Below are 26,989 nucleotides of genomic sequence, written 5' to 3' on the forward strand. Positions count from 1 at the left end.
CTACCAGACAAAGTCCGAAACGTTCTGTTTTATGTCTCACAGCCAAAATAAATTTTACACGGGGTTTCTAACCTAGAGCAAAATGACTGATCCGATATAAAATGCCTCCGAGTCTGAAATTTTGCTATTGCTGTTGTAGCCTTCAGTCCAGAGACTGGTTTGATGCAGCTCTCCATGCTACTGCATCCAGTGCAAGTTTCCTCACCTCCGAGTAAGTACTATCTCTCTCGGAATCTGCTTAGTGTATTATCTTGGTCTCCCTCTACGGCTTTTACCCTCCTCGCTTCAATCCAGTTCTAAACTGGTGATCCCTTGATGCCTCAGACCGTGTCCTACCAACCGATCCTTTCTTCTGGTCAAGTGTGCCACAAGTTCCTCTTCTCCTCAACTCTATTCAGTATCTCCTCATTAGTTACGCGATCAACCCACATAATTTTCAGCATTCTTCTGTAGCACCACATTTCTAAAGCTTCTGTTCTCTTCCTGTCTAAACTCTGTATCGTACATTTTTCACTTCCATACTTGGCTAAAATCCATACAAATTCTTTTAGTAAAAACTTCCTGACACCCAAATCTGTACTCCATGTTAACAAACTTCTCTTGCCATAGCCAGTCTACGTTTTATTTCTACCATAGTTATTTTGCTCCCCAAACAGAAAAATTCATTTACTACTTTAAGCACATCATTCCCTACTCTCATTCTCTAAGCATCATCTGATTTCATTTGACTGCATTCCTGTATCCTCATTTTGCTTTTGTTGATGTTCATCTTATATCCATTTTTCAAGACACTGCCCATTCCGTTTAGCTGCACTTCCAGGTCCTTTCCTGCCGTTGACAGAATTACAAATCATCAGCAAAGCACTGGTGGAACCATTAGGAGCTTTGGTGACATAAGGAACGACGATGACCTACCAGAAGTTCCCGCAACAGTAAGCAATTCTTTTGATGTCATTTGAGAGGTTAGAATATCATTTTGAAGCTCTGTATATTTTTCGGTTGTAATACATCGAGAAATTTGGTCTTGGAGCACAATGTATTGAGGGACGTCTTATTGACTGTCTCTGCTACTCTTCCTCTGGTGCCGCTTTGCCATGTGCTTCTCTTTTGCTATTTCTTTTAATGTGCCCATTTTTGTCCCACTTGGTGTGCCCGAGATTTTCTCACACAGTGCTCGAACGCTATCTTTCACATTATGTTCATCATAGACGTTCAAAAGCACTGAAAAATCTGCTTAATCAGATTACTTGAATTTTCAATAAAAATAATTTTTCTCTTCAAAATTCTGTTCCAAGAAGCGCAGACACCGAAAAAAATATCCACAAAAGAAGGGGGAGGGGAGCTAGAAGGAAAATGAATTATAATGTCTGGTTGAGCCCCGTACACTGTTGTATCCAACTCTTACCTAATAAAGAGCCCATTGCATATTCGTACATTAAAATCATAATTGGTACTACACACACGATGGTGTTAGTGCCTTCATATAGGTGGAAATTATGCCGATAAGTAGGTTCTATCTATTGCGATATAGGGTTCTATCCTCATTTTATTTTTAAAATGGTGCATTTTCTTTAAAAACGTCCCTCGTAATTATGAGGAACTCGAATCTTGTAATAAAGGTGGCTGAGTTCAATGGAAATTATCGTAATTTTTATTTTAAATCTAGAAATTAGCCACTGCCATACATCACCCGGAACGTGACTCTTACTTCTGCAAGGGTAAGGGCGCGGCACAAGAGACTTTAGATCACGCCGTAGGGCGGCAGCTGTCAATACCTCCAGCCTGACGGCCCCCACCCCAACTAAGCCGACTGCGAACTCATTAGACATTCCGGAGCACTGCCTAACTTACGCTGCGCTCGCCACCAACTTGCTCGCCCAGTGACACGTTGTTAGGTGCTCGCAGCACGGTCTGCACCTACGTAAGCAGGAAGCTGCGTTGATCCTTCGGTAGTAGCAACACCACTGTCCGATTCTGTTATCCACAATTTTACCACCTACTTAATAGATAAAGCTTCCAGATTCTTCGTATTTTCTTTCTTCTGTTTCATATCGAATGAAGTGATCCAATGGTTAAAACAGTCGAAGCTTATTTGCAAGGACGGAAGGAGGTTAAATCTTCTTCCAGGCTTGAACATTTTGGTTTCCTTTGTCTTCCTTAAATCACTTAAGGCAAATGGCTTTCCTATGGAAAGGAAACAGTCATTTTTATTCCCCATGATTTCCCAATACGAGTTTGTCATTTGGACGTTAGACCTCAAAATTCTTTCTTCTGACGTGACATTCTTTGTTCGTTGACCGCTCGTCGTCTTCGGTACCGCTCTTGTGAAGCTAAATTAGCAGAAGAAATAAAAACATTAATGTTAGGCAAATAGATCGTAATTCTGTTGCAGATACAGTGGACTTGCTAAATCTGTTGCACGGAATGGATGGTTTGTTGAAAAGAGGTTTTCAAATGAATACTAACAAAACTAAAAGTCAGCTAAGGCTATTCAATAGGATCGAACTAAATTAGGCGATACTGAGAGAATTAGATTAGGATTAGACATACATAATATTTCCTGTTTGAGTCACAAGAAACTGACGCTACCCGAAGTACAAAGCATATAAAATATAATACATTCGACACCAAGAAAAGAGTTTTTAATAAAAAGAAATTTTGTATAATTGAAAATTAATTTATGTATTAGGAAGTCTTTTATAAAACGGTGGCCGGTGGTTCTAATTTAAGCGCAGCTACTCACAGAGCCTCATTGTGGGCTTTAATTATCGTATGGCAGCGAAACTTGACAAATGCGTTAATGCGGACTCTATTTACGCTGTAAAAAAGGAATTCGAATTTTCATTTCCAGGTGCAAATCTGGCGCTGTGAATGCGTGAAAGACGTATAGAAATATTTGCGTATGTAACAGATTAGAAATGGGGCTTGGTCAGAAAAGACAGAACAAGACAGAAAGGAATAATGCTGATGTTCTTTTTAATCAGCGCTTACACAGTTTATGCAATACGAGCATTGGCGACGTCGAAGAGACACAGTACAGTGCTAGTGGTGGATCTAATTTTCTCCAGTGAAAAGTGGTTCCGCATTAGGGTATACACCAAGCTTCGCTCCGACAGGATTATTACAACCCACAGTGCACTTCTGTGAGGAGCTCCATTTTAATTATAAGCGTCCGGTATTTATCCTCACCGAAGCCTCTTACGGAAGCGAAACGTGAACGATAAACGACAAGTGAACATAAATTTTTAAAACTGGTTGCTACAGAGGACTGATGAACACTGGATGGATAAATAGGATAACTAATGAAGTACTGACTCCAAATGGGGAGAAAAGAAATCTGCAGTACAAGCTTGTAATATTTAGTCTCCGCTACCAAGTTAACAGCAGTTCCACATTTCTTCTAGAAACTCGCCTTTCGTTCACAGCTACACATTTAGTACCTAATCAGTTGACGGCATTTTCTATTTAAGGTAAATCCAGTGTCCTTCTTCCCGCTATTCCTATCTAACAGAGGTACATTTATCAATGACTAACCTCTACTTATCCAGTACCTTTCTGCAGTCAGTTGCCTAACGTTTTTTTTTTTTTTTTTTTTTGGTAGTGAAATTTTACAGTTTTAGTAGTATAGATATTATTTTCGAGATTTGAAAAGCACAGCACACTTTTTCAATTTCAAATTTACTAGTGTTCGTTCAAAATAAAAAGAAACATTGGACTACCAGTTTGTGCACGTGTCCTTCCAAGCTTTCTTCTAACGCAAAAATTTCAGACATGTGATAAGGAGGTTCCGTGTATGTCGCTTTGCAGCATTACTTCTGTGTGGTGAACTGATAAAGACCTATCCTCCTACATACTAATATTATTTCGTAATATCGTCTCACAGATTCAGTGATGCCTTATGACACCCTAGTTCCCTTCCTAAAAAGTTTTCGATACAATATACAAGTTAAAATATTCATCAAGGAAAGTCGATTAAAAATTCGCTGTATGTACCGGATTAAGAATCATTTTCTGTTACACTTTTTCTGTTTGATAACGTTGGACAGGTGCTGGTGGGGCTACAACCTCACGCCATACTTCTGGATACTCGAGGGACCTCGCCTTGGTGTTATAGTGGTGAGTAGCATTTCATTACCTTCTCTGTGCCGTTTACTTGGATCTCTGTTAATTGAAAATTTTCTGTAATACTAATTCCTATTTCTATGAAATTTCTACGTACCTCTCATTAGGAAGTAATAAGACGGAGAGCTGAATCTTAAACGTTGTACCACCAGTACAATTACCACTATTTCGCCTTCTATACAGCAACAAGGACGTCAAAATTAGCAGTGCAATAGGAGTTCTGTTGTTAAACGAAAAACGAGGCTGGAGAATTGACTCACTTGATAGAATTACAAATGGGATTTAATATGAAAGACATACAGGATTCACAATTAAACTCAGAGCCTAAAAGAGTATTAGAAGAAATGCTATCAAAACAGGCGGTAGAAACAGTTGCAATTACTACGGAATTTCTAAATTCATTAGTTAATGTTGCAATCAAACAAGAATTCAAGCTCGCATGTAGCGTTTAAGAGACTGGAGACATATCATAAGACTTCTCGAAAAATATTATCCACGCTATCCTGATGGTAGCAAAGTTAGATAAGCCCGAGAACTAATGCACAATCAGGATAAAGTCTCCTGAATCCAAGTTGCTGAAAAAAGAATACACTGAAGAATCGAAAATAAAATTGATGTTCTGTTAGACAACGCCAGCAGTCTACCCTCCGGAGCAGTAAAGACGCCAGAGTGGCAGGTCTGATGTTACGCTTTTTGATAGCGGAATCAGGATGCAAGAAAAGAGATGTAAGGAAACTGGCAGGATGCTGCGGCAGTCGTATGAGTCTTATAAGGAGGACAAGAAGAAGAAGGTGTAAGAAAAATAATGCGTCGACGATGTAAAATTGTGCAAGATGTACGAAATTCTCAGCGAAACAGGATTAAGCTATAAGGAAAGATGGGTAGACTATGTGTAGAAGATCCAGGAAAAATGGAAGACCAAGAACAAAGAACTCCACATTCTGTTAACAGTCATCGGATTTCAACCAATGCGAGCAGCAATGTCGCGATACGATAAACCGCAATCGCGATAGGCTACAATCCGACGTTTATCAAAGTCGGAAAAATGATGGTACGCATTTCTACTCCTTGCACGAGGTATCACAGCAACATTTCACCAGGCAACGCCGGTCAACTGCTGTTTGTGTATGAGATCGGTGGAAACTTTCCTCATGTCAGCACGTTGTAGGTGTCGCCACCGGCACCAGCCTTGAGTGAGTGCTCTGAAAAGCTAACCAACTACATATCACAGCATCTTCTTCCTGTCGGTTAAATATCGCGTCTGCAGCACGTCATCTTCATGGTGTAGCAATTTTAATGGCCAGTAGTGTATGTCTCAATGTGAAGATGAAATCGATGAGAATGTACGTTTCGAGCAAATCATTTTTTGGTAGTGAAACATGGACCGTGAAAAAATTGGAAAAAAGGAAACTGAAGCATTTGAGATGTGCAGTTGTGGAGGAAATTTGAAAATTTGGTGAATTGATAAAAATGAGAAGGTTGTCTACAGAATCGGTGGAGAAAGAAACATAAGGAAAACACTGACAAGAAGAAATGACAGAATGATAAGACATCTGTTAAGGCATCTGTTAAGACATCAGGGAATGACTTCCTTGGTACTAGAGTAGCTGTAGAGGGTAAAAACATCAGGGGAAGACAGAAGTTGGAATACATCTAGTAAATAATTGAAGATGTAGATTACATGTGCTGCTGTGAGATGGAAAGTTTGGCACAGGAGAGGAATTCGTGGCGGACCTTATCAGTCCAGGCAGAAGAATGACGAGCAGCCTGCCCACGCAGTCCAAGAAAAAGAAAGATAGGGAGTGTGTGTGTGTGTGTGTGTGTGTGTGTGTGTGTGTGTGTGTGTGTGTGAGAGAGAGAGAGAGAGAGAGAGAGAGAGGGAGGGAGAGGGATTTAACGTTAAGTTTGAAGGTATGTTGTAGGCCGTATATTTTCTACCACAAGCGCGAAGATCACCCATTATTAACGAAATCCAAGTTTTGGGACTAGATAGAGTTGTAGAAGTGTTCGCTGTGGTTTAACTAACATTCTGTCATAGCTCGAATGAGTTGATATTATATCATATCATATTCATGTGTTACGTTGTCTTTTCAGAGGAAGTGCCGAGTTGTGGTGTGAATCTTCTGCAATAAGGACGCAGTCGTTTACGGGTACCAGATGATGCATTTCTTACCTGATACAAAATGCTTCACAGCATCGTTATCCGATTAATATAGTGTGTCACGATTTTGTGCCGTAGTGGGTAACACGTTAAGACACTAGGGACGCACTGTGAATGTGTCGTGTTCAAATATCCCTTCGACAAACGCGGTTGATGTCACCATTGTTTCCTCAGAGAATATCGGCAATTGTACAAAAATAATTCTTATATCAATTCCGTAACTGGAACAGATCTCCATCCTCAGTAAACCTGCATGTACACTGGCCGCTACTCCGACTTTTCTTCCACAAGAAAGTACCACGGATGCTACTGTCACTGTCACACTCACTCACTACGTCGAATGGTCTTTCTAGAAAAAAATTTAAAGATTGCGACTGATGGACGTGACTGCAGAGATTAATCATCTAAATATTCTGCTTGTTGCACAGCAATGTCCCAATTCAAACCAGCTTTAGGCGTATGGGAAGTGGTGGGCATTTCTCATCACTACCCAAATATGTTCGGCAACAGTACATTGCTCACTTCAGAATGTTGTACTACATGAATAGTTGTTCGTTACTCTTTGGCTGTACTCTTCTCAAAACCTTTGCTTTCACCACCATCAGAATAGTACTTACGTAAAGCATTACTCGTTTTCGAATAGTGACAACGAATTGCACCACCAGACTACCACATATCTTTAACAGCCACACAGCTATAGCAGTTTAAAACGTGTCCTTCATCAAACATTAGTGAGACCTACAATTTCTCACCACATGCAAATCATATCGCGTTCACTGATTCGCCCTGTACGTAAGTGACTGGTACACCAAGTTTACACGTTAGTGTCGTGATGGTGATCATCTATCGGTCGATGCTCCGAAGATGTACTAATCGAGAAGACTACATGTTGTATCGTTAAAATGTAAGAAAAATTCTAAGTAATTCTACCAATGCTGTAAAACAGACAAACTGTCGCTACAGCATTTACTTTTTCTGTGAAAAATTCTTTCTTTCTCTCTATTTTTCTGTTTCTGTTCCTGTTTTTCTCTATTTACCCACCTTCCTTCATATTCCTTCCTGTGCGATTTCATCTCAAATCATACAGATCAAGAGTGAATGTCTCGCATTACTATTTCCAAGTTTGCTGGTAAAAATATTTGTTGAAGTTCCACATAATACCTATCAAAAATTAAATATTTTTATTTTCTGATTATTTGCTAAAAAGCTACAGACCTCTGTAAATGAGAGTATTTATGAAAATGTCGTAACGAAAGATAAACTTAAAAAATGTAATAAAATAACCAAATGTGATAGATATCTGAATTTATTTTCAATAAATACTTTGTTCCCAGTACTATGAGACATGATTAATACATACAAACATATGACCTTTTTTCTTTTTTTTTCCAAAAATAAACAATGAAAATTTGGAACCTTCTGCGAATTCCAAATTATATTTTGAAAATATGAACCGTCACAGGATGTTGACTGTCCTGATAATGATATAGTGGAGCGACTGCTAACTATCAGCTGTGACTTTAATGCATTAAATCACTACGCTGTCAAAATATTTATACATAAAGATGAAAGAATCTGAAATGTAGAAATTATTTTCTCCACTACCCCCAAGTTAAATATTCCAAAAATTTCATGGTACGCTAGCTGATCATTCTACTTAGGGAATATACAATCAGAGTGGACAATACTTGTCTATACGAAATGTGAGATTTTTTTTAGGTATACCTCACACTACTCTCAAGGGCAAAAAATCATGGAGACTTAAATATTTAAACTGATCGTTGATTTTAAGTAAATATAATGCAAAATTGGTATTTCTGAAACAAAATAATTACTTTACAACATTATAAGTGAGTGGAAAAGCAATTTTCTTCAAAAGCATTTTATAACAAAAATGAGGTACATAATATTTATATCCACATTCTTTTTATGACATTATTCACAAATTATTATTGTCTTCTGTCATGAGTTTACTTCTTTATGACTTTCTATGAATTAAAATTGCCTACAATGTAACAGTCAAGACTGCACTGTTGAAAGTAGCTCTTTTTTTTTTTCATCTGCTTCCCTTGAATCTATAAAGTCGATCTGACTTTTCACACAGACAAAGGATGATCCCACAAGAGCCAACTTGGTAAATAGTTACTGCACACTGATATTTTTATGATGGCCATTAGAATGCATTAGTAGGATGATGGGATGTCAGAAAGGAGACAGTTATATCTTGCCGCTCATGAGAGACACTTATTATCTGTCCCATCCATCACTGACTGTCATGCACGCAAGAAATTTAGTGACTCACTACAAAGTCTGCTAGTATGCGTTATGGTTTCTGCATTCCACATGCAGTAACGGGATAAATTTTGTGGAGAACCGTTGATAAAACGTATTGGCCACTCTGGGGTGAAACTCAGTAATGACTTGATTGAATTCCTACTGCAGGGTTCATAACAGACCACTCTTGTCTCTTTTAAAAACAGGATTTTCTTAATGTACTTTCATTTAGAATTAAGTTTTTCATATCCCTTACTAATGTTGATATGGTGTTTTCAAATCCAGTAACATCTTTTATAGTATCAAAAGCTTCGTGCCCGAGAATACATCTTATTGAAAACAGTTTACAAAGACTTCCTACTACTTCAAATAACCTTTTTGCATGACCTGTTGCTGAAAATATTCATTATTTTGCCTTAATTTCTGTACTACAACGTTGGCAGAGCTCATAAAGCTGAAAGCGGTTTTTAAAATGACATGCTGCACCATCAGTCACATAAACATGTGTAGGAACTGCACGGTCTCTATCTGCTATGTCATTATCATGCTGACAGCGTAACAGGCATGTGCACTGTCATGAATGAGATCGTTACTGACAACAGCAAAACAGTATGATGTTCCAAGGAAGTGAGACACACATGTGAGTATTGACATCTGTAACGTGTGAATCGAATTTTATTCTGCAAAGCAATAGACCAGTTCTCAACGAAGTGGAAATGAAGAAAAAAAAGTGTCAATATTCTGAGAAGTGGGTGATTTTACTTCTGCTATGGAATGCGTCATATCCTGCGGATATGACAGCGAGTTATTCCTTTCATGACCTAACGTGTAGCGTGTGTAACAAACTCATCTGGCCCTCCTGTCTTCTTCACTCCTCGTCTCCCTCCCATACAGCATAGGCTGCGTCATTGTCAGTATCATGAAGAAGTAATGCATCGACAGTTATCACTCCAGCGCCAGGACTCATTGCGCAGTCCTGCCACAAACAGTCATCTTGTGGCTCTTGACACACACACACAAAAAAAAACATCACCTATATCTCTGTGGACTTCTTTTCTGTGCCACTGCTTATGTCGAAACAAACAAGTTTCAAATTAGTGCAGTAAATACATTTGCATGCTTCCTTCACTTGCTGGTATTTTAGCCACTTTGGTCGTAAGAAGTAGTATTTTGTAGACCTGATTCTGAATTCGGGTTCTCTTTTTTCATTATGAGATATGCTTCTCTTATTGATATTGTCATATATATTCTCAGCTTTCTAACTTTTCCACAATTGTCATTGTCAGAGCTTACATCAGCCTAGTTAGGACTTGGCCTATTGCGATCTTCGTCATCACTTAAGTAATATTCCAGAGCATTAGTAACAGTAGCATCTTGCAACGGATGCCCAAGGTAAGAATATGAACATGCCCATATACCTTCGTCATTCTTTACTTCACGAGCTTCTGAAATCAAAAACATGTGAGCAAGTGGGTATGTATTTATGTATCTGTTGCTTAGAGTAGCTACGTGGTATAAGTGTCAGTAACTGTACCTTCTCAGTATAGGTGGCTGCTGTGAAATCAGTATTTAGGTTTTGAAACCACACATCTTCAGGTTCAGCACCAAGTGCATCTACATTATAAACTTTACAAAGCTTAAATGACGGGGCTTGAGTAAAACTTGTTTCAATTTCTTCCACTTTTCTTTTAACATAATCTTTTCTTCTTGCGCTTCTTACCTTCCCCGAACCTTAAGCTGGGACATAGTAGGGGCTTCACCAGGAATGTTAACATTCAACACATCAGCAACTTCACAGCCAGGAATATAAACATCTGCATTGTATTCTTCAGTTTCACATTCGAGTGATGGTGATCGTTCAGAAGGGTTGTCACTAAATAATTTTTTTTAGTGAGCTCAGCAATTCTTGCACAATGAATGTTTTGCTAATATCGCTACTGAAGGGCCAAGATATTTCTGCAATATCTGTGACAGATTTCCAATAACTGGGATGAGTTTCTCACTTTACTTAAACATCACCTTCTAGTGTCTCTTTTCATAGTCCACACACGTCAGTCTCTCACTAATGTACTTCCTCACTGACAATGTATCTACCAAAAAGTTCAAACGGAGCACAAAACGTGATGAAGAATGGTTTTTGTGCAAGTTATCACTCGTTTACTATAAACAGAAGAGCGCTGGATAGAGTGTTGCCGACACACATATTGTACGTTAGAAATTTAGAGATGCGAAATACGTAGTATGTGGGAAATTTTTTAACGTTTTACCCAGAAAAATATTGCCCACTGTGTATGAACTGACTATTAACATATTACCTGAACAATATTTTGAGTAGCTGTGAAAGGATTTTGGAAGGGGGTTTTTGAGTAAATAATTTGTAAAAATTCGTAAAATGCAATTTATACATTTTTAGAAATAAATACTTACATAATACAGAGAAGATACTGTATAAAGTTACGTCAGTAGTGTATTATAATGTGACAGAAAAGATAGAATTCTGTGATTTTCCAAATTACAAAAACATTGTTTTAAGCTGAAAAACTAATTTAAATTTCGTTTTTCCCTCTTAATTTTGTAAGTTAAAGGAAGCTCATATGGGTGTCAACTAGATTTCAACAGGCAAAGCATCTGCCAGATATCCAATACTTTGGTTTTTCAGTTATATTTTTGTTGTTGTCTAATGTTTATTGAGTTGGTTGGTTGGTTTGAAGGTGGGGTTGGGGGGACCAAACTGCGAGGTCATTGCGGCATTTGCCTGATGGTTCCTTTGAGAGGGCACGGACGACTTCCTCCCCAATCCTCATCTAATCACAAAATATTAATATTTCAAGGCCCTTACCATTTACAAAAGTTAAGATAAAACCTAAGTACTTTATCTCTTCACACTTATAGTATAGATGTGTAATATATATCTTTCCCAGATAAATTCATGCCTACAAGTTGACATGACCTGCATTTGAGATGAAATCACTTTTCTGTTCACTTTTCAATTATAATAGGAGAAATGTAGACATAGTTTCACAAAGGACTCTATCTAAAGATATTTTAAGTGTAGTATAATTGTTACTTAATTAGTGTTATTTTTAAATTTCCATCGTTAACTCATTTTTTCTGCATACAGTTGAATTTCTTGTTCCTGCTAAACATCATACGTGTCCTGGTGGTCAAACTGCGCCAAAGTCGCACAAGTGAGATCCAGCAGCTCAGGTGAGTGACATAAATGTTCTGTTGGTTTGATGTGTGCCATGTGGTTGTAAAAGCAACATTTGATACCCTTAAACGTATTATGCCCAGACAAAATATCCCTAGATTCCCACACCAGGTGTACAGAGCACATTGGAGCTTAATGTCAAATATTTCCCAAAAGGTTTAGTTCAGATAATAAATATAGAAATTCAGTTTCTGGTAGCAGCCAATGATATTATATTACATACTGAACCATCCATCTTACTGGACAAGAAGATATGACTTACGTTTTGGAGGATGTCCTTCAATAAATGTGGCAACAAATCTATCTTGAATAGTAAGTACCTATTGCTGCTGAGAGCATCATACGTTGAGAGGGATGTGATTTTTGGAAATCCCGTACCACACACTGACAGACGTAGGTCGTCCTTTACTTACTCCTCTGAGAGAGCTGAATTTTCAAGTCTTGTCTTAACTGATTCCTCTGTTGCCTCCTCATATAAAAACTATATAATTATAAATGAAAACCATAGTATAGTGCATATCAACAGAATGTTTTTTTTGGTAACCAATTTTCGGCTTACAATGCCATCATGAGACTTAAATTGTTTGTAGTCTTCTATGAAGGTGCAGTATTCGTGATCAACATTGAAAATGATGATACACATGAAGACTGACATACAAACACAGTGAAAATGTCCTCTTTGACAATGCAATAGCTACTGAATTAAAACTGTTAAACAGTGGATGAATAGAAAAGGAACAACCTGGGTAAAAATTAACTCCAAACTCGAGAAAACAGTGCCTAAATAACCAATTAGTTAAAATAACAATCTCAATGAAATATGATTTATATTTGAAAGGAGTAGTGATGTATAGCTGGCAGAGATATTACATATGGAAGGCAACACAGAAACTTAGCAAACTATACAATTGACAGTTGTAACTTTTATGCTCCGCTAACTTTTCGGAAAGGTGGGAATTTAAGGAGATGGGACCTGGATAAACTGAAAGAATCAGAGGTTGTACAGAGTTTCATGGAGAGCATAAGGGAACAATTGACAGGAATGGGGGAAAGAAATACAATAGAAGAAGAATGGGTAGCTCTGAGGGATGAAATATTGAAGGCAGCATAGGATCAAGTAGGTAAAAAGACAAGGGCTAGAAGAAATCCTTGGGTAACAGAAGAAATATTGAATTTAATTGATGAAAGGAGAAAATATAAAAACGCAGTAATTGAAGCAGCAAAAAAAACGAATACAAACGTCTCAAGAATGTGAATTTTAAATTTCTCCCAGCGAATTGACTGTATAAACAAATTTTGGGCTTGCAGCCGGTCGTCATTCAATACTTCGCACTATATTTCAACTGGGCACCTCCCAAGTCATCTTTAGGTGAGCCGACACAGACTGGCGAAACCGTCTTTTTTTTTCTTTATTGTGATTTCATTCCCCTGCCCCATATGGGCAGGGGAGGGCTGTCAACGGCACAATCCGCCGCTCTTCAACCGAGTGACACTACAACTAAAACAAGAATAAAATGATACATACATAACGAGATAAAAAAGGGAACATAAAAAAGAATAAGGGGAGAAATGGAGGTAAAATATACACTCACATGGAGACGTTCATGGGGGACAGTTAAAAAAAAAGCACCAGAAAGTTAAAAAACACAATTGGCGATTCTTAAAACACAGAGAAGGCACTGAATGCGCAGGCACAGGTTAAAAGTCGGCCACAGTAGTAAAAACACTCTGGAACAACACACTTAAAACCCACTTTGAGCACACACGACGAACAATAAAACTGCCAGGTGTGGCCTGCCGAGGGAAAAGGTCAGAGAGTATGGAAAAGGAGGGGAGAGCAACGGGCAGCTGCGGAAGCAGCGGGATGACGAGAGGAGGGGCATCAGTGGGTTCATGAAGAGGCAGGAGACACGTGGGGTGGGAGAGGAAGAGGGAAGGCAGGGCAGGAGGTAGCGCAGAGACACTGGAAGGAGTCACAAGATATGGAGGGGGAGTAGGAGAGGGAAGCCACTCAGGATGAGGGAGGGGGAGGAAAGGGAGCCCAGAGGAGGAGGCAGGAAGAAGGGGTTAGAGTTGGTAGGAAGGGTAGATGTCAGGGCGAAGCTCATCATCCGGAAGGGGTAGATGGTGGAAGTTGTGTTGGGAAAGGAGATGGAGGGTGTGGAGATGGAGAGAGGGTGGGACACAACGGTAACGGTGCGGCAACTGGTTGGGGGTTGAGAGGATGGGAGAAACCAGGGGGTGAGGGGGATCAAGGCGGCGGACAATATAGAGTGTGCGGATGTGTTCAAGGAAAAGGAGAAGGTGGGGGAAGGAGACGAGGTCATAGAGGATGCACGTGGGGGACGGAAGGCGGATGCCGTAGGCGAGGCGGAGCGCATGGCGTTCGAGGATATGGAAGGCTTGATAGAACCGGGGAGGGGCGGAAATCCAAGCGACGCTAGCATAACAGAGGATGGGGCGGATCAAGGATTTGTAGGTGTGTCGAAAACGTCCTCCGTTCAGCAATATATAGCGTACTGTAACTATTCTGCGCATGCATCGAAAACTTGACAGTTGAACCACACTGGCCGCCAGCAGCGCCCTCGCAGATGGGATAGCGGAACTCAGTCGCCCTCTGCGTTGCTGTTTGCCACGGCAGTCGACGCACTATGTCGTCCTCGATTTGAGCAAATCGTGGAGATGATGGTATTCCATGCAGTGTCCAGCTGGTAGCCGTTGTCACGGTTTTAACAGATTTTCCGCCAGTCGTATTTCTACGGATTCTTCAATAATGGAGTCCCAGAAAGAAGTTGCTGTGGACATAATCAAAACAAGTCCTGGTTCGAAGGAAGAATGATGGTTCTCTAGGGCATTCAGTTTACCGGAAACCCATTCATATTGATTTGTACCTGCAAGCATCGAGTTGCCATCACCCATCGCAAACCATGAGTTTGCTTCAAATGGTTCAAATGGCTCTGAGCTCAGTGAGCACAGCTAAGTGAAGAATTTCTCCACAGACAAACAAAAGATCCTAACGAAATAACAGTAGTGTTGAAAAGGGCTGATTCAGACAGGGCAAAAAGTTGAGTTTTTTCTTCAAAGATGGATCAGATGAAGTGCAGGTGACAATGTACGATGAAAAAGCTGACAAAATTGATATTACATCAATACTGTACTTCTGGTCTGTCAGTGAAGGAGCTGACTCAACTGTGACGAGGTGGCGAACCAACAGTGTGATAAGTTTACATAATGGGACACCTGACAGGGTGCTCCAGCTAATATTCTCTGGTCATATATTAAATGAAGCAGAGCTGTAAGTCAAGATTCAATATTTCCACCATCCAATATAAGGCTCCCATGAATTTAATGTGCGTATTTACATCTTCACAGTAGTGAATACCTGTCCAGAATGCATAAAGTACATATCAAAGGAAATTAGACACTATCGGTAACATATAAGTACTCCATTATGAAGCATAATATTTAGTGAACATATATACATTGTTTGATATAAAATTAATATGATATATCACGAAAGAAAACAAATAGGTTTATGATAACTGTAAGTTTATTATACAGTGAAATTCTAATCTGTGTACATATGACATAATGTAGGTATGAAATAACGTGATTGTGGTACCTACATGTATTAAAAAACTTATTATTGTACTGTTGTTATGTGTCTTAACATCACTGATAGGATTTCCAATGATTGTGAATAGTGACAAAGAAAATTAATGCTCCATAATTACTTTCACAGTATGCTTCTACTCACTAGACCTAAGTACACAGATATACCAAACTACAACAGATATACAGCTCAATCTTAGGGGAAAAAAGGTATAGTTATCACATGAAGTTTGGTAGGTACACTGTGAGCACACGATTAGTACAAATGTGATTATTGCAGAGAGATCAGCCACTCCCAAATGTTCTTTGTCCTACTGTAATGCTATCTTAATGCTTAATATAATACCATATCATAATATCAAAAGAAATATGTATATAATATGTATCTAGTTAGTTGTATAATAGTAGTGTAACCTGCGATCAGGACTGCCACGTAAATAAAATAATAACAGATGAGATTTTACCTTCTTTGAAGCTTATTGTTAAATACTGACCAAAATAACATGCAAAGTATCACTTTTAAATATTTTTCGAATTACTTATGTAAAATACTTTTGTAGAGAGAATAATTTTATTCGTAGTCTCGTTCCCACACACACACACACACACACACACACACACACACACACACACATATATACATATATATATATATATATATATATATATATATATATATATATATATATATATATATAATTAGTTTACATTGCAAAAGCTCTTCAGTATGTAGTTCGATTCTTTCTTTTATAAACATTAGGAATTAAGCAATGGAACACTTGGTTCTGAATACATTTTCGAACAGAATCGTTTTTCGTTAATGCTTGACTTCAATTTCCAATCCATAACAGGTCATAATATTTGTTACTGTCACACACAACGAAGATTGATTCAGGAAATAGTAACTAAAGAAAATCTAAACACATAGAAAATATGTGATAAATGATAATATTACAGCTTCAATATATTATAACAGCACTGACAGAAGATGACACAAAGTTACCCAACAATAAAGACACTCAACATCATGGTACCTTTCTTTACCAAACATATCTTATATCTATACAGATGTGAATAGTTGTCATGCTCTACCTTACGTAAGAGAACATACTCCTGCACAGCATGATCTTTCTTCAGAAGTCCATCCTACATATGGCAAACCTAAGCTATTCTTTTTCAAAGTTATTTGCTATCACACATGAAACCATTCAATAAAAATTTTTATATCTGCCACATGGTGAAGACGTCATGGCTTACGAATCCTTAACAACTCCACCTCTAGATCATCTGTTTGTGAAATCATTTGAATGTTGAATGGACTCGTGAACACAACAAAAAATTTGTGCTGAAGTGGTTTCCTTATTGTGTCAAATGCTCGGGTCTGACCAGTATTTTTGTCTTACTGTCGTAGTAAGGGTACTACATCCATTACTGTTGCCTCCTTGTTTTTCAGCAACAGAAGAAAGTATGAGGTGCAATCAATAATTAATGTATCAATTTTTTACTGAGCTAATTTTCCTTGAAAAATGAAGAATTTGTTGTTGAATATCGTGTAATATTCTTGCAGCAACCCCTGTAGTTTCATAAAGTTCTGGTAGCTAACAACGCTATATGATACCTCAAAGTGGCGTCTGTAAATGAGGTATGTTTCGACCAGACATCTATCATTAAGTTTACTTTGGTGAATAACCAGATAAGCGAAGATATTCCTGGGTTCAGCATAATATCTATGGAGACATGTCTGTGAAAAAATGCATGGTGACTCGTGGGTGAGCTCTCCGTCATCATCACAACAACTCCATGGAAATGTGTCCAATTCTTGTGTCCTAGCCTGTTGCATATAGTAGTGACTCTTGCAATGTTCATCGCTACAAAAAAAGAGAAAACGTTTCCTTCTCCATGAAATGCAAGGCGTCACAAAAATCTATGCTCCTAAGAATAGCTCACAAAACTCCATTGGACTGTTCTTCCTCATCCACCCTGTGGTCTGGATATCGCACCGTCGGACTTCCATGCAGGATACACTCCATTGGAAGCCATATCTGGATGATGGGGATGTTAATGATGGAGCAAGACTTTTGCTGCAACGTCGACCAGTAGAGTGGTGCCACGAGGGCACACAGGCTCTCCCAGTAAGGTGACGTTAGGCTGTCGCGTTCATAGAGGTATATAGTCAAAACACAGGGGTATAATGAGTTATCTAGGAATTCTAAATGAAACCAACATGCTTTCAGAAAAAAAAGTGTTTCATTACTTACTGCACAAACGTCGTTCACTCTAAAAATGATTAAATTTTTATCCTAAGTTTTATGTTGGCGATAACAATATAATGTAAATGTTTTCCCAATTCCGTCATCAGGGAATTGAGATGGTATGGTATGTGGTATAAAAATTGATGTACGCATCATACATCATAAACTGCACATTCAGTGATGTGAACAGAATTGAGATTTAGCAACAAGGCCAACAGCATTGAAGAAATTTTGAACGAAAGCTGCACACAGCGACTTAACAATTGCTTTGCACTGTGGGGTGAATTGTCCAAATTTAGAAGTGAGTTTCGCTGCTACAAAACAAAAGAAAAAGCATGGTTTGCTTTCGAAACTTTGCCGGACAAGTCTACAGTTGCTAATTCGTTCAGTTTGGCTGGCACTATAGGAATTATTGGCGTATTGTGTGGAATAGTAGGGCGTTTTGCTTTCTGACAAAGTTTCCACTTTGCTAAAACATGAAAATTTCTGTTCTCAAAGTTGTTGAAATAACATGTTTACGTATGTTATTGAAACATTTCCAAGGACCAAAGTAGGCATAACTAAGGTGCATGTACCAAATATGGTTGTAAACTAAATTATTATGTATGCTCAGAAGGCACAGAGAACCGTTAGGATTTTGAATTCCGAATGGAATGTTGTTTTGTGCAAAATGGTATTCTCTCAATGGAATATTTGTTACAGCATACCACTTCTCCTTCACCCCCTTCCTTGCCAGTGTTACCTAGTGATGAAATAATATAATTTTCAGAGTCTACCTAATTCTTTTCATGGTGGTCACCACAATGTCTGTAATTTAACCAACATGTGCATTTAACAGAGCATATCAGTGATGTTTTGTGGCCTGCAAATACAAACAAGAGTACAATGAAATTTTAGCAAATACAAAACCCAGCATGCTTACTGATAACGTTTTAGTTTAGCAGTCATTAAAAATTGACAATACCCAGTGGGCAGTATATGGTTCACTGTGTTTCACATACACAGAGAAACAGAATGTAGTGAAGGCCCAGACCATAGCCAATGCGTCTAATTTTGTAACTAAGTAATGTCATTCAGAATCTGACAGGATACGAGTGACAAATGCGCACCTTCCTCAGCTTCTTCAAATAAATGTACCCCATGACATGTTTTCGAACTGTCTGTAGAAATAGAAAAAACACATGAAAACTCGGGGTGAGATAATGTAGGAGTAGCAAGGAGAGTATCTTTGAAACTTTGGAATTCGTCCTGAGTCTAATAGTCCCAGCGTCACGCTGTTTTCTTCCATGTGAGTTCATATAATCTGGATGTAGCCCAATTCTTTGAATTAATGAGACAACGATAAAAATTTAAGATGTCTGAAAGTTCTCAAGATTATGTGTAATGATAAACCCGAAAATATCTATAACAGTGAATTTAGTACATGGTTATGTTCAGACCAAGACACTGCTGGAATTGATTTGTCATGTGCAAAAGATGTAATGTTTTCCCTGGAAGTGTTAGAAAGAGCAGTATTTAATTCTCGAATGAAAGCAGCTGACGACATATTAAGCCCGGTACCTTACAGAATTTATACCATGTCCCAAAAGAAGAAGAAAGCTGTGTAGTTTCCACAACCAGGAGCAGTTCAGTTTCCCAAAAGGTGGATCAGTACTTAATAATTTGGAACATTGTGCAGCCCTGTCAGCAACTGTGATAACTGAATAAATAACACATCAGTCTCACTTGCAAATACACTACTGGCCATTAAAATTGCTACACAAAGAAGAAATGAAGATGATAAAAGGGTATTCATTGGACAAATATATTACACTATGAGTGACTGATAACATTTTTACGCCATTTGGGTGAATAGATCCTGAGATATCAGTACCCAGAACAACCACCTCTGGCTGTAATAACGGCCTTAATAAGCCAAGGCATTTAGTCAACCGGAGCTTGGGTGGCGTGTACAGGTAAAGCTGCCCATGCAGTTTCAACACGATACCACAGTTCATCAAGAGTAGTAACTGGCGTATTGTGACGAGCCAGTTGCTCGGCCACCATTGACGAGACGTTTTCAATTCGTGAGAGATCTGGAGAATGTGCTGGACAGGGCAGCAGTCGAACATTTTCTCTATCCAGAAAGGCCCGTATAGGACCTGCAACATGCAATCGAGCATTTTCCTGCTGCAACGTAGGGCTTCGCAGGGATCGAATGAAGGGAAGAGCCACCGGTCGTAACACATCAGAAATGTAACGTCCACTGTTGAAAATGCCGTCAATGCGAACAAGAGGTGACCGAGACGTGTAACCAATGGCACCCTACACCATCACGCCGGGTGATACACCAGTATGGCGATGACGAATACACGCTTCCAATTTGCGTTCACCGCGATGTCGCCAAAGACGGATGCGACGATCATGATGCTGTAAACAGAACCTGGACTCATCCTAAAAAAATGGCGTTTTGCCATTCGTCCACCATCGCATGCGCTCCTGTCTGTGATGCAGCGTAAATGGTAACCGCTGCCATTGTCTCCGAGCTGATAGTCCATGCTGCTGCAAAGTTTGCGAACTGTTCGTGCAGACTGTTGTCTTGCAAACTTCCCCATCTGTTGCCTCAGGGATCGAGACGTTGCTGTACGATCCGTTACAGCCATGCGAATAAGATGCCTTTTATCTCGACTGCTAGTGATACGAGGCCGTTGGGATGCAGCACGGCGTTCCGTATTACCCTCCTGAAACCATCGATTCCATATTCTGCTAACAGTCATTGGATCTCGACCAACGTGAGCAGCAATGTAGCGATACGCTAAAGCGCAATCGAGATGGGCTACAATCCGACCATTATGAAAGTCGGAAACATGACGGTACGCATTTGTGCTCCTTACACGAGGAATCACAACAACGTTACACCAGGAAACGCCGGTTAACGGCTGTTTGTGTATGAGAAATCGGTTGGAAACTTTCCTCATGTCAGCACGTTGTCCGTGTCGCCACCGACGCCAACCTCCTGTGAATGCTCTGAAAAGCTAGTCTTTTGCATATCACAGCATCTTCTTCCTGTCGGTTAAATTTCGAGTCTGTAGCACGCATCTTCGTGGTGTAGCAGTTTCAATGGCCAGTAGTGTATAAACCCATCTTTAACCAAGTTTCAGCCAAAATAATTTGGCGTTTTTCAGAAGCCACTGACAGCAAACTATTGCATGCCGAAGTTTGGCCACGTCAAGCATAAAACTGTAGCACCGTAGTAAACAGTCATTAATGTACATTACTAGGGCTGAAAAGAAACAGCAGGCCCCAGTCCAATGGGGCTACCCTACATTTTTAGCATTTGTACACTTGGAGAAGGCTTTTGACAAGGTTGACTGGAACACTCTCTTTCAAATTCTGAAGGTGGCAGGGGTCAAATACAGGGAGCCAAAGGCTATTTACAATTTGTACAGAAACCAGATGGCAGTTATGAGAATCGAGGAGCATGAAAGGTAAGCAGCGGTTGGGAAGGGAGTGAGACAGGGCTGTAACCAATCCCTGATGTTATTCAATATGTACATTGAGTAAACAGTAAAGGAAACAAAAGACAAATTTAGAGTAGGAATGAAATCGACTGAGAAGAAATAAAATCTTTGAGCTTTCCCGATGGCATTTTAATTCTCTCAGAGAAAGCAAAGGACCTGGGAGAGTAGTTGAACGAAATGGACAGTGTCGTGAAAGGCGGATATGAAATGAACACCAACGAAAGCAAAACGAGGATAATGGAATGTAATCTAATTAAATCAGGTTGACGCTGAGGGATTTAGATTAGGAAATGAGACACTTAAAGTAGTTCTAAACATTCATGGTGGTGTCTGATTGTTCTATATCGTGTCCTCCTACCACTTTCGCGCAACGACGCTCTGAGCGTGTTTTTTAGGGAATTAACTAGTTTGAACCTGGGACCTGTTGCTGGTAAGGAGACGCCAGACCACACATGACATGTAGAATTCAGAAGAGTTCAGTGAGACTGGCGATGATATAACCAAATACTAAATGATCTCAGCGTCAGCTCCACTGCACTCCCTGTAAAAGAATCTTAATACTAACTAAATATAGTGGAAAGGGTTCAAGGCTTTCCTATTTTTAGTTATCTGGTAAAATAACGTCGAAATAGCAGTTAAGTTTACCATTGGAAATTTTATTCTACTCACAAAACATCGTTTATAAATTGCACTATTGATAAAAGGAAATGTTTTAATACAGGATGGTATAAACCAACTGCGTTCAACAAAAATGTGAACGAATTATTCCCTGAATGGGTTTCCAAGTTCTACAATGGATCGAAGGATGACCTATGCCATATCACATCTATAATCTAGGTTTAAATTAAGTTTCACAAAAGAGAAAACTATCAAAATGGTCTACAGTGACTCTCAATTATCTTTAATAACTTATCTAACTTGTCGTAAATTACAGTGGCTGATGTGACTTCTCAATAACTATATAAAAGAAAAATCATCGCGTTTCAGATCTGTTCTTCAAGTGGCAAATGTGAACACCATGAGTTTTAATTAACGATCGACACTAGTATTACGCAAAAAAAGGGGGTGTAACAGATGAGACTTCTGCAGTTCTGAGTGAAGCCCTATGCGCTCAAAAATGAGGTATCGCGTACGTTCATTACCTTGTCGGTGTTTAAGCAGCGTCAGGGCGGCAGCGGCCGGCGCAGCAGCCATCCAGCTCGCCGTCTCGGAACCAACTCTCTAACTTCTCCTTGCTACAATTTACCGAAGTTAGTTTAAAAAAAACTATCTGGCTATGTTTTCATCTGACCAATCAGGGTCTCAATGTTAACCTTAAGCTCCGCCTACAAAAATTCTGTCTATCCAATGAGAAACGTTATACTTTTCGTGGTGGGGCAAAGTTTTTAAAGTTTGCAACGTAACAGAGACGCTAAAAAGTCTCACGCTAAAACCTGTTGCTGGTGTGGTTCTTTTAGCGTTATCGTGAGATCTATACTATTCTTCTGGAGGGCTCTATCTTTTAACATGGGCTGGAGAATTGTCCTAATGTAACAGACACGCGAAAGAGTCTCATGCTAAAACTTGCGGGTAGTAGTGGCCCTTTTTTTGTTATCGTAAGATCTATACTGCTTTTCTGGAGTGCTCCAGCTTTTAACATGGGCTGGGGGTTGTCCTTGACGTACCTGAGACGCGAAACAGTCTCACGCTAAAACGTGCGCGTTGTGTAGTTGTACAGGTAGGCTCGCGGCGTGGGTGCCCAGCCCCTCCCTTATCGGAGGGCATTCTAGCTTAACACGGTTCTGCTCTCGGCTTCTGTCCTCGTTTCTCCACTCGGAACTGCGTCAGCCTTACGGTGGGAAGGTACGACATGCATTTAGGCATTCTTGTGTTAGTCTGTGGTATTCCATTTGCTCACTCGTTACTCATATTACTTTGGTTAATTTAATGTCATGATTTATTCCGAGCTGTGTGACATACTACTGGATTTGCTTATCATGTCACGGCTTTCATGTAAGGTGTTGGATTTGCGTGACACCTTACATAGTAAATGAGTTTTGCTATTCGGTGAGAAAAATAACGGATAATGGCTGAAGTGGTGAGGATATAGAATGTAGACGAGCAGTACCAAGAAAAGGGTTTCTGAAGAAGAGAAATTTGTTAACATCAAGTAAAGATTCAAGTGTGAGGAAGTATTTTCTAAAAGTATTTGTATGGATTGTAGCCATGTATGGAAGCGAATCGTGGACGATAAATAGTTTAGTCCCGAAGGTAATAGAAGTTTTGGCCATGTGGTGCTACATAAGAACGCTGAAGATTATTTGGGAAGATCACGTAACTAATGAGGAGGTACTGCATAAAATCGGGGAGAAGAGCAATTTGTGTCACAACTTGACTAGAAGAAGGGATCGGTTAGTAGGAAACGTTCTGGAATCACCAGAGTATTGACGGAGGGAAGCGTGGAGGGTGAAAGTCGTAGAGGGAGACCAAGAGATGAATACACTACGAAGAATCAGAAGGATGTAGGTTGCAGTAGGTACTGGGAGATGAAGAAGGTTGCACAGGATAGAGTAGCATGGAGAGCTGCATCAAACCAGTCTCTGGACAGAAGACCACTACAACAATATCTTCAGTTATAATCAACCACTAGTTTTGAGCACAAAATATTTGTTTTAATAATTCCTTACGCATCTCGGTGGTATTGCACTCTTAATAAAGGAACATGAACCTTTTACATTATTTCCTCTTACGTTTGAAGTTAATTTAATTTACCCTTATTTATGATAATCGAAACAATACGTCAAGAGTAAAGAGCTGTCCACACCGTAATAGTGAAACTAACCGTGAACAAACTGCTCGTGCCACCAAGTGGATACCTGCCAAGTGTGCCTGACTGAACTGAATCGTAGACCCGCCTGCCAGTACCGTGTGTTAGACTTCTGGTCGCATATCTTCGACCTGTTAAATTTACCTGTCCTTTTCTGCTGTGCTGCTGTTAGTACGTTGAGCTCCACCATCAGGATTCTGACGATTAATTAATTCAGGGCAACATTCTGGCAGACGCTGGTGTACACCTGAATGAGTGGATGACAAATCTTCCAAAATGTAAATATTGTTGAGGCCTAGTCTCCTCCAGTTTAACATTCGTTACATGCAATACACAAAACTACAGGTGCATTTACCAGAATTGATAGAGCTCAACGCGAACGTACCTACTTCCGATCAACACGACACTGCTACTCAGAACGGAAATGCAGTTCGAGCATAAATTTACAAGCTGCCGCTAGCTTCCTATTCTGTGCTACGTGTGATTTACGCTCTCTGCCACGCGAGACTTACAGTCAAAAAGCCTGGATAGTTTAGGACAACTCTACATTGTCCATAACATAAAAATAATCTAATCCCTTCGTCGCGACCAAATGGTTATCAGTGATGGCGTAATCACAACAATGACGCAGTGAACACTGGGCTATTGACTACATCTTATTTACCAACGTGAGTTACAATGGTGGCGTATCGCATGCCGTAAGCGTCTAAGTCTGTTTATTTTTATTTCAGACTAAATACGATAAGGAATAAATAAACTGTGAAACAGTAGTCAAACTGCATAACTCCGTAAATATGTTTTTATAAGATGATGTTGGGTAGGCACCACGTATTATTCTTGCATCACGTTTTTGAGCTATAAACAATTTCACAACTTTGAGCTACTCCAGAAAGTTATTCTATACGATTTTTTTAATCATCTTCGGACTTGTTTGACGCGCCCTGCCACGAATTCAACTCCTGTGCCAGCTGCTTCATCTCATAGTAGCACTTGCAACCTACGTCATACGTCATACGCTGATATCTTAACAGGTTTTCTGTAGTCCTGTCCTCCTTCTTGTCAGTGTTTTCCGTATATGCATTTCCTTGCCGATTCTGCAGAAAACATTCTCTTTCTTTAATGTAAGTTTGCCATTCTTCCTCAAATTAAGGCCTATATTTGACACTAGTAGGCCAGGTATGCACTTTTTTCCAGTGTTAGTCTGATTTTTATGTCCTCTCCACTCCTTCCGACCTGGCTATTTTGCTGCTTATATGGCAGAATTCCTTGACACGATGTGGTTTCCACCAATCTGAATTTACAAATTTCGCAACCCTTCACTTATATTTCCACCTGATTCTTTCCATCCATCACTATTTCAATCTCATTAAATCTGAAATGGGCATGTGCAGTGACGTGGCATACCATTTGTAACACTATAATTGAGATATGTTCATTAAAATTTTTGCCCGCTTTGTTTATTGTAAATATGATGTAGTTGTTTTGTTCTGTAACTCTTTAGGTGCTATGTGTTGATTACAAACATAATATGTAGAGTCACTCGAATAAATTATTTTGTATCATAATGCATTTACCGAATGAAGTAGTGCGATGGTTAGCACACTGGAGTCGCATTCGGGAGGACGACATTTCAAATGCGATTCCGGCTACACTAATTAACTTTTTCCGTGATTTCCCTAAATCGCTTCATTAAAATGCCGGGATGGTTCCTTTGAAAGGGCACAAACGACCTCCTACATCCTTCCCCAATCCGATGGGACCCATGACCTTGCTGTTTGGTCCCTTACCCCGAATCAACCAACCAGCCTATGATGTTTTTATACTGGGTTGATGCCGTTAGGGAAGCTTAGGAAAAGTAATATTGTTGGTAGAGAGTAAAGACTTGTGAAGGAGCGCTGTCTCTGGATGCGAGTGCGCCGTCAGAGCAGAGCGAGCAGGAAACTTCCTTGGTTGTGGGCCGCCAGAATGAACGCACCTAAGCAGAGTGCACTGTCGGGCCCATGTGAGGTGCAATTGTTACTAGCTTGGCTTTAAGAGAATGACGAGCTTTCAGATAAGTAAGTGGCTGCAATAACATCAAGATCCTGCAACGGAATTGGTTGCTGCGAATCAAGCTGTCCTCGTAGTATTACATGGAGCAATTGGAGTATTGTAGACGGCAACGAAGACGACAGCTTAATATCTGCAACGAACTGTATTCTCATTCACGTCACTAACTTCGTGAGTCATTACACAGTGACACCCACTGTGAAATTTATTCCAGTACTAAGTGCTGTATGTAAAATTTGTAGGTATCCGGTCTTGTTATTATCCTCGGTTATTGTCACCTACCTAGGGCCTCTCTCAGCACTATGCGACGTAACTTCTAAGGTCATCAGTCGCCTCGAACGTAGGACTAATTAAACCTAACTAACCTAAGGACATCACACACATCCATGCCCGAGGCAGGATTCGAACCTGCGACCGCAGCGGTCGCTCAGTTCCAGACTGTAGAGCCTAGAACAGTACGGCCACTCCGGCCCCTACTTAGGGTCCGATTCCTTTACAGTTATGAAAGACCTGAGTATCGTTGTCTAAATATCTAGAAGAAAGATATTAAAATGATAGCCAGTTTTGTTTGTTTGCCAAAAGCTAATTCAAAATAAGTAATAATGAAGTCTCAATAAGTTAACAGTGTTGGTCAGTAACATTTATAGGAAAAGTCATTCTTGCTAGTCGACTGAAGACAAAGTAAAGTAACTAAAATGGAAGTTATGCTAGCAGTCACAAATAAAATTTTACAGGGTGTTTCAAAAATGACCGGTATATTTGAAACGGCAATAGAAACTAAACGAGCAGCGATAGAAATACACCGTTTGTTGCAATATGCTTGGGACAACAGTACATTTTCAGGCTGACAAACTTTCGAAATTACAATAGTTACAGTTTTCAACAACAGATGGCGCTGCAAGTGATGTGAGAGATATAGAAGACAACGCAGTCTGTGGGTGCGCCATTCTGTACGTCGTCTTTCTGCTGTAAGCGTGTGCTGTTCACAACGTGCAAGTGTGC

General features: G+C 39.6%; 1 protein-coding gene across 1 annotated transcript in view; it reads left to right on the forward strand.

The window, feature by feature from the left end:
* Nucleotides 1-26,989, forward strand: part of LOC126334560 (PDF receptor-like) — a 263,538-nt gene that overhangs the window by 196,400 nt on the left and 40,149 nt on the right. Inside the window, exons 10-11 of the mRNA XM_049996938.1 lie at nucleotides 4,047-4,116; nucleotides 11,679-11,764. Coding sequence (XP_049852895.1) covers nucleotides 4,047-4,116; nucleotides 11,679-11,764 — 156 coding nt within the window. The remainder of the gene's footprint in view (nucleotides 1-4,046; nucleotides 4,117-11,678; nucleotides 11,765-26,989) is intronic.

The sequence above is a fragment of the Schistocerca gregaria genome, chromosome 2, assembly GCF_023897955.1.
Source record: "Schistocerca gregaria isolate iqSchGreg1 chromosome 2, iqSchGreg1.2, whole genome shotgun sequence".
NCBI lineage: Eukaryota > Metazoa > Arthropoda > Insecta > Orthoptera > Acrididae > Schistocerca > Schistocerca gregaria.